The 15593-nt window shown below is 55.2% G+C and overlaps 1 protein-coding gene across 1 annotated transcript; it reads left to right on the forward strand.

Moving 5' to 3' along the window:
- Nucleotides 1-1425: 1425 nt before the first annotated feature.
- On the forward strand, nt 1426-7691 carry LOC119114652 (early growth response protein 3; the record flags this gene model as incomplete). Its single annotated transcript, XM_037238688.1, is given in 2 exon segments — nt 1426-1662; nt 5552-7691. Coding segments are annotated over 2 exon segments (1487 nt in total), but the record flags the coding sequence as incomplete, so codon positions are not given.
- Nucleotides 7692-15593: the final 7902 nt, after the last annotated feature.

Consider the following 15593-nt stretch of genomic DNA (forward strand, 5'->3'; position numbering starts at 1 on the left):
TGGAATGCGTTGCAGGATGGGGGAATGCGTTTGGGAGCAATGGGGTGTTTGTGGCTGGAAACGATGCGCATGTGCGACATACATCAGGAGATTGGCTGCACTTTGCCTGGTTTCGTGTGTGAACTTCCTCACCATACCGGGGACTGGCGTGTCACATTAGGCTCCTCTGAAAAAAGGAGACTCCTTAAACCTGTCAGAAATGTTCATAGCTCCAATTAGTCAATGCCATCGGTTTACCCGGTTTGGTTATCTGACAGGCTATCTGCCAGTGGTGCTGTGTGTGCAGTTCCCACTATTGTATGTGTTTGCACGTAAAAAGCAGAAGCGTGGGTTAGGCTTCCCGTGACAAAGGCTTGCGCTGGCTCGTAATGCATTATGACGGCGGAAGGTGCCGAACATCGGCACGGAAGCATGGCGATCTGCCTGCGCCTAAATGCAAAAGTAACATTTTGCAATCGCTGTAAAAAGTAGGAACGGTGAGATAAAAGCATGAAACTTCTTGGACATGCCTTGCCTTGCCTTGCATGTCATTGTTTGTGTTCACTAAACCTGTTGTTTGCTTTGCCAGGAGTGATCTCAAATGGGACGAAAATTTGTCAGCCAGACCGTGTGAGTCAACCCAAAACACTGCATGCTGGTGCCAACAACAACAAACACATCCACCTCTCCCTTGTCACAAAGCACGAGTGCAGGTCCGGTTCCTCAGATTCCCATTCTCCGGTCAAGTACCTCCCCCACTCCCCGAGCCTTCCCCCCCCCCCCCCCCCTCCTCCACTCGTCCTTCTTAAACGGCTCTGTGCTGGCCGAACGGATGTCCGACCGCATAATACCGTGTGCAGGGGATTTGAATTTTCCACGGCGTGGCCGTATCAAGAAGGGCCTCAGAACAACATCCGTCTAACTTAGCGCGATGCAGCGGTTCCAGAAACGAGGCGACGATGAATTCAGTGATATCACGCTATGTATGAGGTCATACATTCCGCTGCTGAATTCCCATTGCACCGCGGCGGAAGGAGGCGGAGCCTGCGCTGCAGTATGACATCACTTTGCAGCAGCCTTGGGCACGGCGGGCAAAATGTCGGAGGAGGCCTACGCTCCGCAATCGTCGAATCCGACGCGCACGGACGTTTCTCGGATATTACAGAACAACTGCGACGCCGGATGTAGTACGACGCCTCATGAAAGCCATCTATTTGCTCTCCTGCACAGAAATAATCCCGTCGAGGTATAAATACACGTATGACGTCGGAAGTAGTGACGTCACCACCGCGGCGGGCGTCCGGCGCTGCCATTGGTCGACGGCCGGCTCGATAGCGGCCCATTCATGCGGCGTATAGTGGAGTAAGCGTCCGGCTAGGCAGGCAGTTGGGTCTGGCGCGCGCTCGGTGGCGGTCGCTCCTGCAGCGCTGAGCCCCGGCCTGCTGGCAGGTTCCTCCCACAACCCGGTCAAGATGATCATGGACGGCGGCGAGCTGGCGGCGGCGCCTAGTCTAGCCGACACGCACTTCAGCCTGCTGGGCTTCGACAGCTACAAGGAGCCGTTCTCGCCATCGCTCAGTCCGAGCCAGCTGAGCGGCCCGGACCCCGAGAGTCTGAACACGCCGGCCGCGGCCGGCTCCGACATCCCGTCCTTCTTCAGCAGCTTCCCGACCATCACAGCAGGTTAGTGGAGGGGCCTGCTGGGCTGCGGCCAGCCGGCCGCTAACGACCAGCGATCGACCCTGTGCTGGGGGCCACTCCTGAGGTGTTGTTTTGGTCAGTGGTTTGTTGTTGTCATGTCAGCGTTGCTTTGCTCTTATGGTCAGTGGTCGGGACCTTGAAATGGCTTATAAGGGTGATCACAGTCATGGACTGCTGCCAACTGTTTACAATAAGCTACACCACATTATCATGGGTGGACTGTTTGCAGATGCTTTATCGGTGGTCTAGAGTCTTTTTAAATTTAATTTTCCACTAAAGCCACACGTCAGTCGTCGTGTTGTCTAAAATGCTAAGCAAGCGTAAGGAACCGCGGTCAAATTTCGTGTGGGTGTGTTTTCCTGATGAGTTTGAGCACGACAGAGATGTATTCCCATGTCCCACAAACCGCCCAGCCCTGTCCTTGACATGCTTACCAGGGGCGTATGACACCACATTAAGCACGTTTACGTCGCATCTGCTTCTTGTCGTTAATGCCGTAGGCATCTTGGCAATTACCAAACGCTTGCCCGTCTGCGCGTGGCTTGCTAAGACAGAGGCGTGTACCGAACTGGATCACTTTCGTCATGATGCCAAAATCATATTTTTCACTTTGAGATATCTTTGAAAGTGAGAGGTGTAAGCTACCAAGCCACCCATAGGCCGTGCCTGGACATTGTTGCCGAAGCGTGGGGAGTAAAGCTGGACCATATGCCAAATGGTGCACGAAATTTTGCACAATTTTGCATGGGCGATATGCGAGGAAAAAGGCACCCCTTGCCGAACTGAAGGGCCAGGTACACATCTAATGTAGCCATTTGTATCCAGCTATTAGCTATGCATTGTAGCTATTTGTAGCTTTATAGTAGCCCACATTTCCATACCCTTAATTGGGTCCACCCATCAGCGGTTCGTCGTTTCGAGCCATTTGTCAATTGGCTTCGGCTCATCTTTATAGCTCCCTACAGCCTATTTCGAGAAGCGCTGTTTCTGGACGAAAGTCTGTCCCAGTGGGGGCGCAGTGGAGTCGGGACGCCTGGCCAGTGCGGGCCGCGCCACGCCGCCGTAAGACCGTCGACGGCGAGCCTCGTCGCGTGCCGTCGGCTCTGTCGACGGACCGAGCTGCTGGGGGGATGGGGAGGGGGGGGGGGGGCGTCGACGCGTGCCGACTCGGTCTCCAGGTGGTCGGCTAGCCAGTGACGTCACGACCGTACCACGTGACGTGGCCGCCGCAGGACATCATCGATCGGTTGACGGAGCCCGGGGAGGGGGATGGGACGGCGACACGACAGGTGTGCCTTCGTCAACGCCAACAGAACGCGCGCGGCGCCGAGGCCGTTGACGAACGGGCTGAAGACTATGACGTCAGAAGCGGCAAATGGGTCGTGGTAGTTGAATGCTGCGTTATTGGACGTCACTGCGAAAACGTAACCGGCGGATCGTTCAGATGCGGATGCGGCAAAATGGGTGGGGAGACAGCGTGCGGATTCCGCCTTTAAAGTCATCTTCACGTCGCGCTCTTGCGAGATTGTTCGGCCCTCTACCCCTCTTGTTGACTGAAGCAAACAGCCGCGTTCCCCGACGCCGACCCACGGTGCTGTCGGCACGCCCCCTGCCCCTCCCCTCACGTGTGCCGTCCCCCCGGCAGGCCGTCTCAAGCGGGCAGGCGCCGCCGCCGCGCCAGACGGCCCCTGTATGGTCAAGTCGCCCGGTCATGCGACGTCATTTCTGTGACGTACCGCTAGTCACGCCGCTCATGGGTCCGTTGAACTAGGCCGTGACGTCAGTATTGACGTCACAAGATGACATCATAGGTCCGCGCGCTGATTGGACGTCGGTGATGTTAGAGAGAGCCGTGCGGGTTGCCGGGCGGCCTTGAGCGAGCGCCGTTGCCGGGCGGCCACCTGTTTGCAAATCAGCAACTAGCGTCATGAGCCGACCAAATACGTGCAAATTTGACGCGGCGCTCGACCAGTTTCCGGACTCAGGGTTGGCATGCGCGCGCGGAACGCTCAACAGCGCCGCTGCACGACGCAGACGCGCCGTTTTCCGCCAGCCTGGCCGGCGCAATGCGCTAATGACCGTTCACCTCTGGTGTGTGCTTGTCTGCGTGCGTGCGTGCCAGCCGGTGTGTATGTTTGTCGGCCGGACGGGCCTGTCCGGCGCGCGGCGCAGCGTGAGAGCGGCGACGCTCAATCGAAACCGACATGCACCCGCCGCGAAAACAAACAGTTCTATCACCAAAGTCTGCCATTAGAGCCTTGCAGGACAGAGTCGGCGGGACGCACCGCCTTTGCGCATCGCCGGCCGCGCGCCGCCATAATACACCGTAATCGCCGGCTATTAAATTGATCGTTTGTCGCCGGCAGTTTTTGCGCCGTGTTTTAGCGCCAGGCCGCCGCGGCCATAAATCCACATCTGCCCATCTGCAACACTTCATTTATAATCGACGGGTAAAAACTGCGAGAGCGCGGCTGAGGCGGACGACCGGACACGGCGACCGGACGAAACGGCCACCCCCGACATTTGCCGGCGCTCCGCTGACCTTTGGTGGCGCGCGGCGCGCGCGAGCCCACCGGCCGGCCGACCACCCGCTGCCGCCCGGGCCCATCGGCTTTAGTCTTGACCGTGATCGTCGGCCGCGGCGGCCGGCGCGCGATCAATGCCATGACGTCACGCCACCCGCCGCCGGCCGCCAATCTATATGGAGACGCGATGGAAATAGCGGGCCGCTTATAGGGCGGGCCAGCGGCGGCCGTGCGCGCCGACGCCGCCGCCGGCGCGGCGGAACGGCCGCCGGCCGGCCGACGCCCGCTCTCGGAGCGGCTAAATCGGTGCCGACGGCGCGGCCGGCAGGTATTTATAGGCCGCTCCGCCGGCAGGTGGTCCCCGGTATTGTCGCGGGGATGTGCGACGGCCACGGGGCTCAGCTTGTGCTCTGACGCAAGCGCGCTCGGCGGCATTACGCCGGGAGCGCGGGATGCGTCGAACTAGACGTACGGACCGCGCGATTAGCAGAACGGCTTACGCCGGCACAGATCCCAGCGGACGGCAGAACCAGGCTGTACACCGTATGGTGCCTTCCCGTTGGAAAGAGGTCAGCTGTGCAGCAATCTGTGCCCGCTGCCCCGGCCTCGGCCCGACCAGGGCGCCGAGAGCTCGATTCACCAACCAGGCCTCGACGACAACCCTGATGTCACGCCGCGCCGAAAAAGCCGCAGCGCGGCTGACACGGCGCAGATAGCGGCTTTTTGCCGGCGTGTCAGGTCTGATTGAGAGAGCGACAGAGCGGCGGCGATGGCGGCCGTCTGTCGCGCCGTGTTCGGAGCGCGCCGAGTCTGCCGCGGGCATCAGACACGGCCGGGGTCGGTCCCAGCATGCCCCGACGACCGCCGGCGCGAGCAGTGCCTGACCCGTTCAGCGAGCAACCAACGGCAGCGCTGGGGCGCCGTGTGTTGATGCGTCTGCCGCACAGCTGGATCAGCACAGCACAGCCGCACAGCACAGATCGTAAATTTGACGGGGGCTCGAAATGCTTTGGCGTTGCGAAAAACGCATCGCCAAAAAGCCTGCAACTGCCATCTAAGGTGGGGGTCTGCAGAGCTAAATATCCATGCTCCTGTGCTAACAGAAAGAAGTAAAACACCTCGAGCGAATCATTGTCTCAGCTGTGAACGCATCACAGAGATCACACACGGGGAAGGCAGTATAACAGCAGCACGCGCTAAAAACATGCCCTGCTATCAATGCATCCAGGCGTCCTTTATGACCCCTCCTTCCCCCTACGTGTGGCTCAAATCGCTCTTATGTGTGTGTGCACTATGATACTAGCCGTCAGCTCACTGTGTCTGACTTTGCTCTCCGTCTTTTGCAGCCGACGTCAGCGCGTCTGTGGCCGGCAGTCCGGCGGCGAGCTGCTCGAGCGCCGAGGAGCGGCCCGACGGCAGCAGCCCCTCGCCAGCGCCCTCGCACGCCTCCTCCACGCGCCCGGCGACGGCCGGCTCTGTTAGCCCGCACAGCGGCATGTTCCCCTCGCACCAGCCGCCGCAGAGCGGCGCACACGGCGCCGACCCGCAGCGACTCAGCTACCGCGCCACGTTCGCCTCGGCGCCGGGCGGCGAGCAGCCGACGCAGCAGCCGGCGGCGCCCGGCGCGCCGCCGGCGGCGCTCGGCTCGTGGCTCTTCACGCCGCTTTTCTCGCTGTTCGGCCAGCCGACAGCAGAGCAGCAGGCCAACCAGCAGGCGCTGTTCCAGCAGCAGCAGCAACAGCACCAGCAGCAGCAGCAGCAGCTGCTCAGCCAACAGCAGCAGCAGCAGTTCGACCTATGCGGCCGCGAGGCGTTCGCCGCCCCGGCCGGCTCCGACATGTTGTTCGACCCGAGCGGCAGCTACGCGCTCAAGCCGTCGCCGGGCTTCGGCAGCTGCGGTGCGGCCGTGACGTCAGCGGCAGTGACGTCATCGATGCAGGCGCCGCAGCAGTGGCCGGCGCCGGCGTTCGGCGCCGGCTTGGAGTACGGCTTGGCGGCGGGCGGCGGCGCAGCCGGCCCCTCAGGCGTGCCGACGGTCGTGCCCAAGCAGGAGCCGTTCAGTGGCGAGCCGGCAGCGCAGCTGGCCGAGTACAGCCCCTCCACCAGCAAGGGGCACGAGATCCTCTCGCACGTGTACCAGCAGCTGCCACTGCCGCTCAAGCTGCTGCCCGTCAAGCAGCGCAAGTACCCGAACCGGCCGAGCAAGACGCCCGTGCACGAGCGGCCGTACGCGTGCCCGGTGGAGGCGTGCGACCGGCGCTTCTCGCGCTCCGACGAGCTGACGCGCCACATTCGCATCCACACCGGTCAGAAGCCATTCCAGTGTCGCATCTGCATGCGCTCGTTTTCGCGCTCCGACCACCTGACGACGCACATTCGGACGCACACCGGCGAGAAGCCCTTCTCCTGCGAGGTGTGCGGCCGCAAGTTCGCCCGCTCTGACGAGAAGAAGCGGCACGCCAAGGTGCACACCAAGCAGAAGCTCAAGAAGGAGCCGCGCGCCGGCGGCGGTGGCGCGGCCGGCGGCGGCGCGCGCGGCCCGCTGTCGCACACGATGACGTCACAGGACCCGGCCGTCAGTCGGTCGCCGTTGTGAGGCGCCCGCCGCGGCGGCCCACGGCGGTTGCCGCCGAAATGCTAGTCCGACATCTGCGTCGTTTTGTGATATTTGACGGCGGCGTTCGCTCGTGGCGCGCGCAAACCTGGCAGTACAAAGGGCCGGTGGAGGACCACGGAGGTCATACTATGACGTCAGCTTTAACTCGAGCCCGCCGGCGCCGGGCCGGGCGGCGAATCTCAGCCCATGTCCCACCTGTCCACAGGGTTCGTTTGTTCCAGGCATTCAAAGAGGCGCGCGGGCGCCGGGCCCTTGCGCCATTTTGCACATTTCCGCCACAGGGGCGCAGCTAGCGACGCGCCGGGGCAGGTTAAACTTTGAGCCGTTTGGGAACAGGTCACAGGTTGCGTGCGCGTAAAACGAAAGTGGAGCGGCCAATCGGGGGAATGTCTGCGCGGGCTGAAACGGTGGCTAACGCTCGGGTCGGTGCCTGACCTGGCTGCGCCCCTGTCTCCGGAACCTGGTGGCTCTCGATGCGGTATCACCGCCGATTCCAAACGCCGGTCATCATATATAACTCGTTGTTCATGCGCACGTCATGATTGTTGGTGTACCTTGTTACTGTTCTTATATAAATGCTTTTTGCTTCTCTGTGACCTGACGTGGCGCGAGCCGGCTCTGAGAGCGCTGAGTACGGTGGCGACGGACGCTTGTGCCGGAATATCGAGGGACGGTATATGCGGTATGACTATGTAGAAATAACCCAGACGGGGAGAAATGTCATCGTATTGAGGTGTAACCACGTAACACCACCAGTATTGACATCGCTGACAAGGTGGAATCATGTTTAGTTCATAGTAATTTATTTTTGCTGCTATGTCTTGATGTGCTGTAAAATATGTTACATGACTAATACATTTTAATGACTATTTACATTTTATATAGCACCTGAGGAGAGAGTGAGATTTAAGTTTAAATGAAAGTGAAGTCAGAAACTGATTCGAGAAGGCAAAAGACTGACATACACTTTGGTCAAAAAACTTGGCACAGATAGAGCACGCGGATTCTGAAAGGAAAATATTTTAAACCATTATGCAAAGCAGCAGCTAAATGCGTCAAGTTCTGCACAAGTACACTGCATTGAAAACGCGGAGAAGTGCATATGAAAATGCCCAGCTTAACCCAAAAGCAATTTGCAGCGAAGCATGACCATAGTGTCAGCCACACCTGTCATGTACTTGTGACAGCGACCATAGGGTCGTCTTTGTGGTAAAAACAACAGCAAACAGAACGCTGGCAGTGCAACAAAAAAATGCTGAAATGTACGCTGCATGTTTTTTATCGATAGAGACGAGCCCCCCAAACCTGATGAGTGGCAAGGAATGAGCGCAAGGCTGTTGTGGTGCGAAACATATGACTGATATGCACTGGTGAGGCTGTGAATCGAATGTAACGCTGAAACTCAGTTTGGAACAAATCGGTCAACAAATGGCTTCGGAACAAATGTTCACGAAAGTCGAGCCGTTTTATCATCTACTAAAAGTTGTTTGGAATCCTGAAGGGAACAACATGCAATGGAAAGTCGGTGTAAGGTGTGAATAGGTGAATCATTGATAATTTGCTTGTTAAGCTTAGGCTAAGCGCAGGCCGAAGAAAAATAACATAAGATCGCAGGGCCTCATTCTCGCCAGGCCTCCCCGATTAGTCTTCCTGTCCGCAATAAAGTTATCTGGGCCAGCTGGGTTAAAACTCTTTTGACACTTGACCTGGAAACCTTGACCTGTAATCGTTACCGTGTTCTTTCAAGTGTAAGGTCGCTGACTGATGATCCCATCCCAGAGGCCGGTACATACCACCACTGAGCCACCGGACTGGACTGCCAACGTACCGCGCTCTTGACCCTGCGTGGCGCAAAACGCGGCCAGTTCTGTCCGCTGGCCGCATGAGCTGAGCCTCAAAAGTCTGCAGGCCGAAAATTTGGGCATTCAGCGCTCAGCTTTTCTGTCCTGCGTCCACTCTCTCCGCTGTTCTGCACTGAATGGAAATATTCTCTATCAAGTGCTCTCAAAATTTGGTTGAAAACTTGAACGAATTTCAACGATATCCTAGACCTTTGCAAGCCCAATTACAGTCAAGCTCACGTCACATAAAATCCTAAAGTTGAGGCCAAATTACTGGCCTGACCGTTATGTCATGAACCCAAATGACTGACAGCTAGGGACGTATGCATGATTTCAAACAAAGGCCAGCGGGCACAAGCCAAAATTTTGAAGTGAAATACCCACTTTGGCGCTCCGCAGCCGTGCGGATCTCTTGAACGCCTCGTAAAGGTATAGGATATTTTCAGTATACTGATTGCTGCATGCCCACCTTAATCTGAAAATTTTACACGTTCACTTTACGTGTGTACACCAATACACGCACAAATTTGATAGGAAGTGTGAAGGACAGGTGATTGCTGATCGCCTCTTCTTCTGAATGCTCGTGAAGATATTCACGGCACCTGGAGTCATGGGTGAGTCCGTAGACGCCACGAACACCTGTTGCTGCACTGAGTCTCTGGACGTGAAGTAATTGGGAAACAGCGTGAGCTCCGACAGGTAACATGCAGCGTCTTCGTTGAAATCTACGCTTTCCGGTAAAGGACAGCTGTTTTCTCGGGAAGGTCTCATTTGGTACCACACGATTATGATGCGCCGGCGAAAAGTGATGCTGTTTCAAACGGGACCAATATATATTTTTTTCCGGTGTGGTCGCATGCAGCAGAGCCTCGGACATCTCCTTGGAGTGGATCACATCCGGCGCAACTGTCAGCTGTGACTTGTGGTGGGTGCAGCGTGCCCACACGTTGAGCTCTGGAATGGGCACCCCATCACACTGCATGCAGTAAATATATGAATATGTATACATACATATATATATATATATATATATATATATATATACACACACACATATATATATATATATATATATATATATATATATATATATATGACATAATATTGTATCGTTGGATGAAATCGTGCCCACACCGGCGTATCTAAATTGATATCTAAACCGACATATCGTTGAATATACGACAGTATGTGTAAGGGTTGCATATGCGTCTCGCGTGATCAAAGTAATCGATTATGCCTGTAAAAAACCGAAATGACATCGAAATGGATTGGGATGAATGAAGCACATTTCCGTATTTTGAACCCCATATGTCCAATGGCGTTACATCTAAAAATGACCGGTGGAACAAGCTGCGACCTTGCTGACAGCGAAGTTTCAATGGTGATCTTAGCATCATCCAAGGTTTTTATTATACCGGGTCAAGTCATGAAAATACCTCAAGAGCAATGCTGACGTAAATAGTATTTTGCATTGCGCATAAATGAAACTGTCCTGCATGCAGACAGTTATTCCAAGCTGAGATACATTCACAACCTTGAAACGCTGATCCATCACCCTGTTCCACGCTTTTGTTTTCACAGACCCAGCGTAGAAATAGCAGGGGCAATCCTGGTGGGGCCCGCTATACTGGTTAAGACACTGAAAAATACAAGATGATTAGAGCTACCAGGGTAGATATTTAAGCTGGTTTGCAATAGGCTGAAACAATGCCGGCGGAATTCCCTGTTCAGTGCCGTCAAAGTCATCACCATCTGAACATTGCACAAAACGTGCTCATGCTGAATGAAGCCTTTGAACATTCATGATGCAGACAAACACCAGTGTCTAAGACGCCTTTTGCCTCGTTGGATAAACGAGGTTTGAACAGTCGTAAGTCATTATTTGTCATCGCGTTGATCATGTTAAGACTCAGCTGGCAAAACCAGACGAATTTGCCAACGCGTGTCAGTGGATTTGAAGAATACTTTCGGATGTCCGTCTGTTACGAGCTTTTTGCCATTGGTCCACCGACATAGGATTCGCGCACCAATAAACAAATAACATTTCTTGAAAATTTGCTTCCTATGTTTTGAGAAAGCTCGGCGAGTTTGGCTGTTCGAAAATCGTCGATGAACAAATTTTATGATGTCGCAATGATTTGCTTTTCTGGCAAATATGGATCGAAATGCTGCGAAAACATAGATTTTGCGTGACGATTGATCTCAACAAAGAGGACTACATGCATGTGTAGGTTTTATGTACCTGACTGCTTTGCTTCAGGCTAGAGCGTCTTGCGTTTCGATCGGTTTCGAAGAGGCTGCGGAGGCTGGTCCGGTCAGGCTATCCGGTCGGCTCGCCTGCGTCCGACAGCTGTGAGTCTCCTGGGTTATTTGCATGTGGTTTTACGCCTTGTCTACTTTAGTTTCTGAAATCTGACATTAACCGCTAAAAACGCCTCGAAACAGGTAAACTTTTGGCTTGCGCGCTGAAAGGCGCCACTGACTGCACTCATCGATAACTCCCCTTTGCCAGCGCGATTGTCCGTGTTCTCGTTCGCCAGGTTCAGTTGGTCTAATTTAGATGCGGGGCTAGGTTGTCGGGATGTGGGCTGAGTCTCAGCCCACATTCATGAGCTCCTTGGCAACTTAAAGATTTGACACTTTCCATGTTACCCGAAGGGCAAGGTGAAATTGGGATGCATTTGCAGTGTTGCAGGATAAACCCACCTGATCAACCAGTTTGCATGCAGATGCCCACCAATTTATACGGCACGGCTTTTAAAGCATTGCTCTTCATGTCGCTGAGAGCGGCATCAGCCCGCAGCCAGTGGATGTCAAGATGTTGGCTTCTGGAGAGCGTGATGGCCGCCCGGGATGAGCGTGACGGCCGCCCGGTGAAGATGGTATCATAGGTCAGGACAGCAGATTCGTCTGGTTTGGAGTTCTCTCGAAAACATTCGCCCAGCTCGGTAGGCCTAGGCAGTGCTGTCAGATATTAAGATGCTGGAGGTGCAAGATAACTTCGCTCAAAAGAAAAGGTGTGCATCATCTCCAAACCATCCCAACCGGCGCCAGCCGTGGCAGCGATGGAGCACTCCTGGCAACAGCACCTCGTCGCCCGCGGTATCACAATCTGCACTAGCGCAAAATAAGTGCATTTGCTACTGTGTAACGGCCAGTTACTGATGGCTTTAGCTGCCGTCTGCAACGACGTAGCGAGGAATGCGATTGATCGACGCGGATTATGTTCCCGTTTTAGCTCAAATTACGATGAAACGCTTGAAACCGGTGCATTGGGTTTGCGTGGGCGCTGTCGGTCGCGGGCGCGAAAGCTGCTGAGTCACGATATGCTGGGGCGGAATCTCGTTGACACCTGTGACCCACAAATGATCGGAATACACGGTGTAACTCGCATGGAAAACGACAACTTCAGCACAAGGTCTCAGTGTATACCCGGGCAGGATGTACGCTTGGGTTTCAGAATACCGCACGCCAGATCCGTGTGGTGAGGAGAGCCAGGGAAATGTCAGACGGAGGGCGGTGACGGACGCAGTGCTGATGAAACAAATATTTACTGAGTCTTATTACCGGCTACTACTTCAGACTGCTTCTGGCGTGCTGTACCTTTGGGGAGAGCTGTTTCTGAATCCCAGCGTCGACTGTGCGATGTACAGTGTGGTCACAGGCCGACGAGAACGTTGGGACTGCGGGAAATCGTGTCACGGATAGAGCAATTGTTTTCATTATCGTCTCCGTCTGGAGCGTTAGTATGTACAGTGTCACGTCTGGAGTGCTAGTATGTGCATTTCGGCCAGTTATCTCTCCAGCCATCGTCAGGTGTTATGGAGTCCTGAGAAGGGCTAGATGATGAGTGACGTCACAGCCATATGCGTTTGGCGTTTGGCGCTATGTGCCCGTCACAACCCGAATATTTGACAAAAGACCCTAGCAATCCTCGGAATTGCCAGTATTCGAACCAGTACAGTCAGCTATCAGCTGAGCTAACTGAAGAAGGGAAGGTCCTTCCCTGAGCGTGCTCTTGGCCACCCCTGAGGACGCCCTAGCGCACACTTACCTCAGCTGAGCGCGCTGGCGGCCGGCATTGCAGTAGGCCCAGGATCGCCTCCGTCAGCGGTGACGGCCGGCCAGTCTCCAGGCGGCCTTGCCGAGCCGTCATCGACCGTCAGCCTGACCACCACGTCAGCGGTGACGGCCGGCCAGTCTCCAGGCGGCCTTGCCGAGCCGTCATCGACCGTCAGCCCGACCACCACGTCAGCGGTGACGGCCCCGGGGCACCGGCGCGCCCTTTAGCGCTGACCGCTGCCCGGACAGGCGGCGGACACTGACCCCTCACCAGCTGCCACGGCGGCGGGTCACAGTGGACGGCCGGGGGCCCTGTAACGCACCGGTGCAGGGTCCTTGTTCAGGGACGTCGGGTATTGCGACCTGTGGTTTATTGATGGCGTGCTGACGTTTGTACATGTCGACTGTATGTGATGAACTGCGATATGAGAGATGCAATATGAAACTGCTATCTATTAACGTACCAGATTATTTGGCCGGCGAGTAGGTTTACTAATTGTTTTCCTCGTTGACTGACGTACTAACGTACCAGATTGTTTGGCCGGGCATTACTGCCTAAGTTTTGCGCTACGGAGATGTTCATGCTATGCAACAAACGGGTGATGTGAGTTGACACTTAACATCAGATATTTAGATGGCTTGCTGACAGAGGGTATGATTAACTCCTGCCGGATTCACCGTTTTCATCATGCGGACGGATGGAGGGGAAGGGCCATGTGACCCTTTCCGTTTCTCAACTAAGAAATATAGCGACTTTCGAAGGAAACCAGTAGATCGGTTCCAGCACGATCTCGCGATTGATAATATCTTATATGTTTTTGGGCTAATGATTGATCCCACTAGACCAGGTCGAATATGAATTTTGTCTTGAAGACATAACATCACAAAACTTGTCCAGCAGTTTTCCTGGCTCGACGCTGAGCACAATGATAGGCTGTTTCATGTGTTTTGAACACATGTTTATGACATAGGGCCTCGTTGATGTGAGCGTCGGTCGGCCGCGCGTGAGCAGCGGGTCCGTCGGTAGCCGCTCGCCATAGGGTGGTCCTAAACAACCGTCACTGCTCAGAAACCAGAAAGGCATAGGGCCTCGTTGATGTGAGCGTCGGCCGGCCGCGCGTGAGCGGCGGGTCCGTCGGTAGCCGCTCGCCATAAGGTGGTCCTAAACAACTGTCACTGCTCAGAAACCAGGAAGCTCGAGCCATGTAGCTGGTGTCAAACCGCGTGCAGTGAATGCCCCATAGGCTACTGATAGTTCTGGTACAATGATAGTAAACGCCAGAGAGCTTTCCTCAGAAAAATTCAGGAGGTGGGGGTCGCTCGCCCCTCCCCCCCCCCCTCTACTAGGGAAAGGGTTAGTAGAGGCTCATATCAAAGCTTTATAGCCCGTGTTCATCGCTGTTTTGATGCCCATGGACGATAATTTAATCGCTTTCTGTTACTTGACGAAGCAGGCAGTTCAGCAACGGCAGTAACATAGAGCTGCTAGACTGATGTGCACCGGCGCAAACAAGTACGCAAACACACCAGCTCTGCATGTCACGAGAACTGTTTTGTGCAGATTGTCATCCCAATGCAGTGCATCACTCCGCACCAGCATGCACCGCGGCGGCTGTTGCACACCTGTGCGGACCATCAGCATTCACCGCACTCACACGGAACACGCACATATTGTCCGGGCATTGGTCCGCCATATGCGGTGTCGCGCGCTGGCTGCCGCGCGGCCCGTCCCCGTGCGGGCCCTCCGCGCTTGCTGACGTCACAGGGGCGGCCGACACAGCGACGTCACGGGTCCCCGTACCGTGCCGCCGTGACATTTGCGCCCGCCGCTGTCGAACTGAGGTCGTCGCGGTCCACATATGTGGTAGGCACGACAGCGCAGCTGCAGCGCCTATTTCACAGAGACCGCCAGCGGGACGCGTTGTTGCCGTGACAGCCGAGCATGCATGTATGCGCGTAAGCAAACACGCACGCAGATACCGGCGCGGCGAGGTCCTCGGAGGGAGGGGAGGCAGAAAGACTGAGGAAGAGGGAGGGAGAGAGAGGAAGAGAAGGGAGAGATAGGGAGGGGGGCGGGAAAGAGAGAGAGAGAGAGAGAGAGAGAGAGAGAGAGAGAGAGAGAGAGAGAGAGAGAGAGAGAGAGAGAGAGAGAGAGAGAGAGAGAGAGAGAGAGAGAGAGAGAGAGAGAGAGAGAGAGAGAGAGAGAGAGAGAGAGAGAGAGAGAGAGAGAGAGAGAGAGAGAGAGAGAGAGAGAGAGAGAGAGAGAGAGAGGCAATGTAGTGAGCTCCTACACCACGGTCAACCATTACGAAACGAATCGTGAGTCGTTGATGACATAGGTGTAACCGCTGGGGGAGGGGAGGATCTGGGGGAATATGTGCCCCAATTTTCCCATAATAGCATTTTTTTCCATTAGGCCTGCGCATGACATGCTTTTCACGTTTAGTGATTCCAAATGTTATTTTAATGTCACGTTGTCCTTTGACCTCTGTAATATTGATTTCCCAGTCTCCTCCCAGCCATTCTCAAAGGCGTGGTTGCACCTATGATCGATGGAATGCATGGTACATGCTGAACTCATACAGCAATTGAAGGCTGTTGGATCTGGTGACAGCCAAGGGAGGGGGGACTCTGGGTTGTGCACCTCCCACTATTCCCTAAATTATGAGGTTTGCACTAGATGCTGAGAGATTTCACAGGAATTCCATTAAACTGTGTAGGAATCCAAAAAGCATTGGCATTTGGCCCAGCCCTAGGGAAAATTCTGGCAACACAGCTAATTGGACCCAATTAAAGTCTTAGCCTTAGCCCTAGCCTTAGGACCCTGGCCCTAGCTCCAAATTTATTCTCACAACACTAACGAAAGTC

The sequence above is a fragment of the Pollicipes pollicipes genome, unplaced genomic scaffold (assembly GCF_011947565.3).
Source record: "Pollicipes pollicipes isolate AB1234 unplaced genomic scaffold, Ppol_2.1 Scaffold_2734;HRSCAF=3202_pilon_pilon_pilon, whole genome shotgun sequence".
NCBI lineage: Eukaryota > Metazoa > Arthropoda > Thecostraca > Pollicipedomorpha > Pollicipedidae > Pollicipes > Pollicipes pollicipes.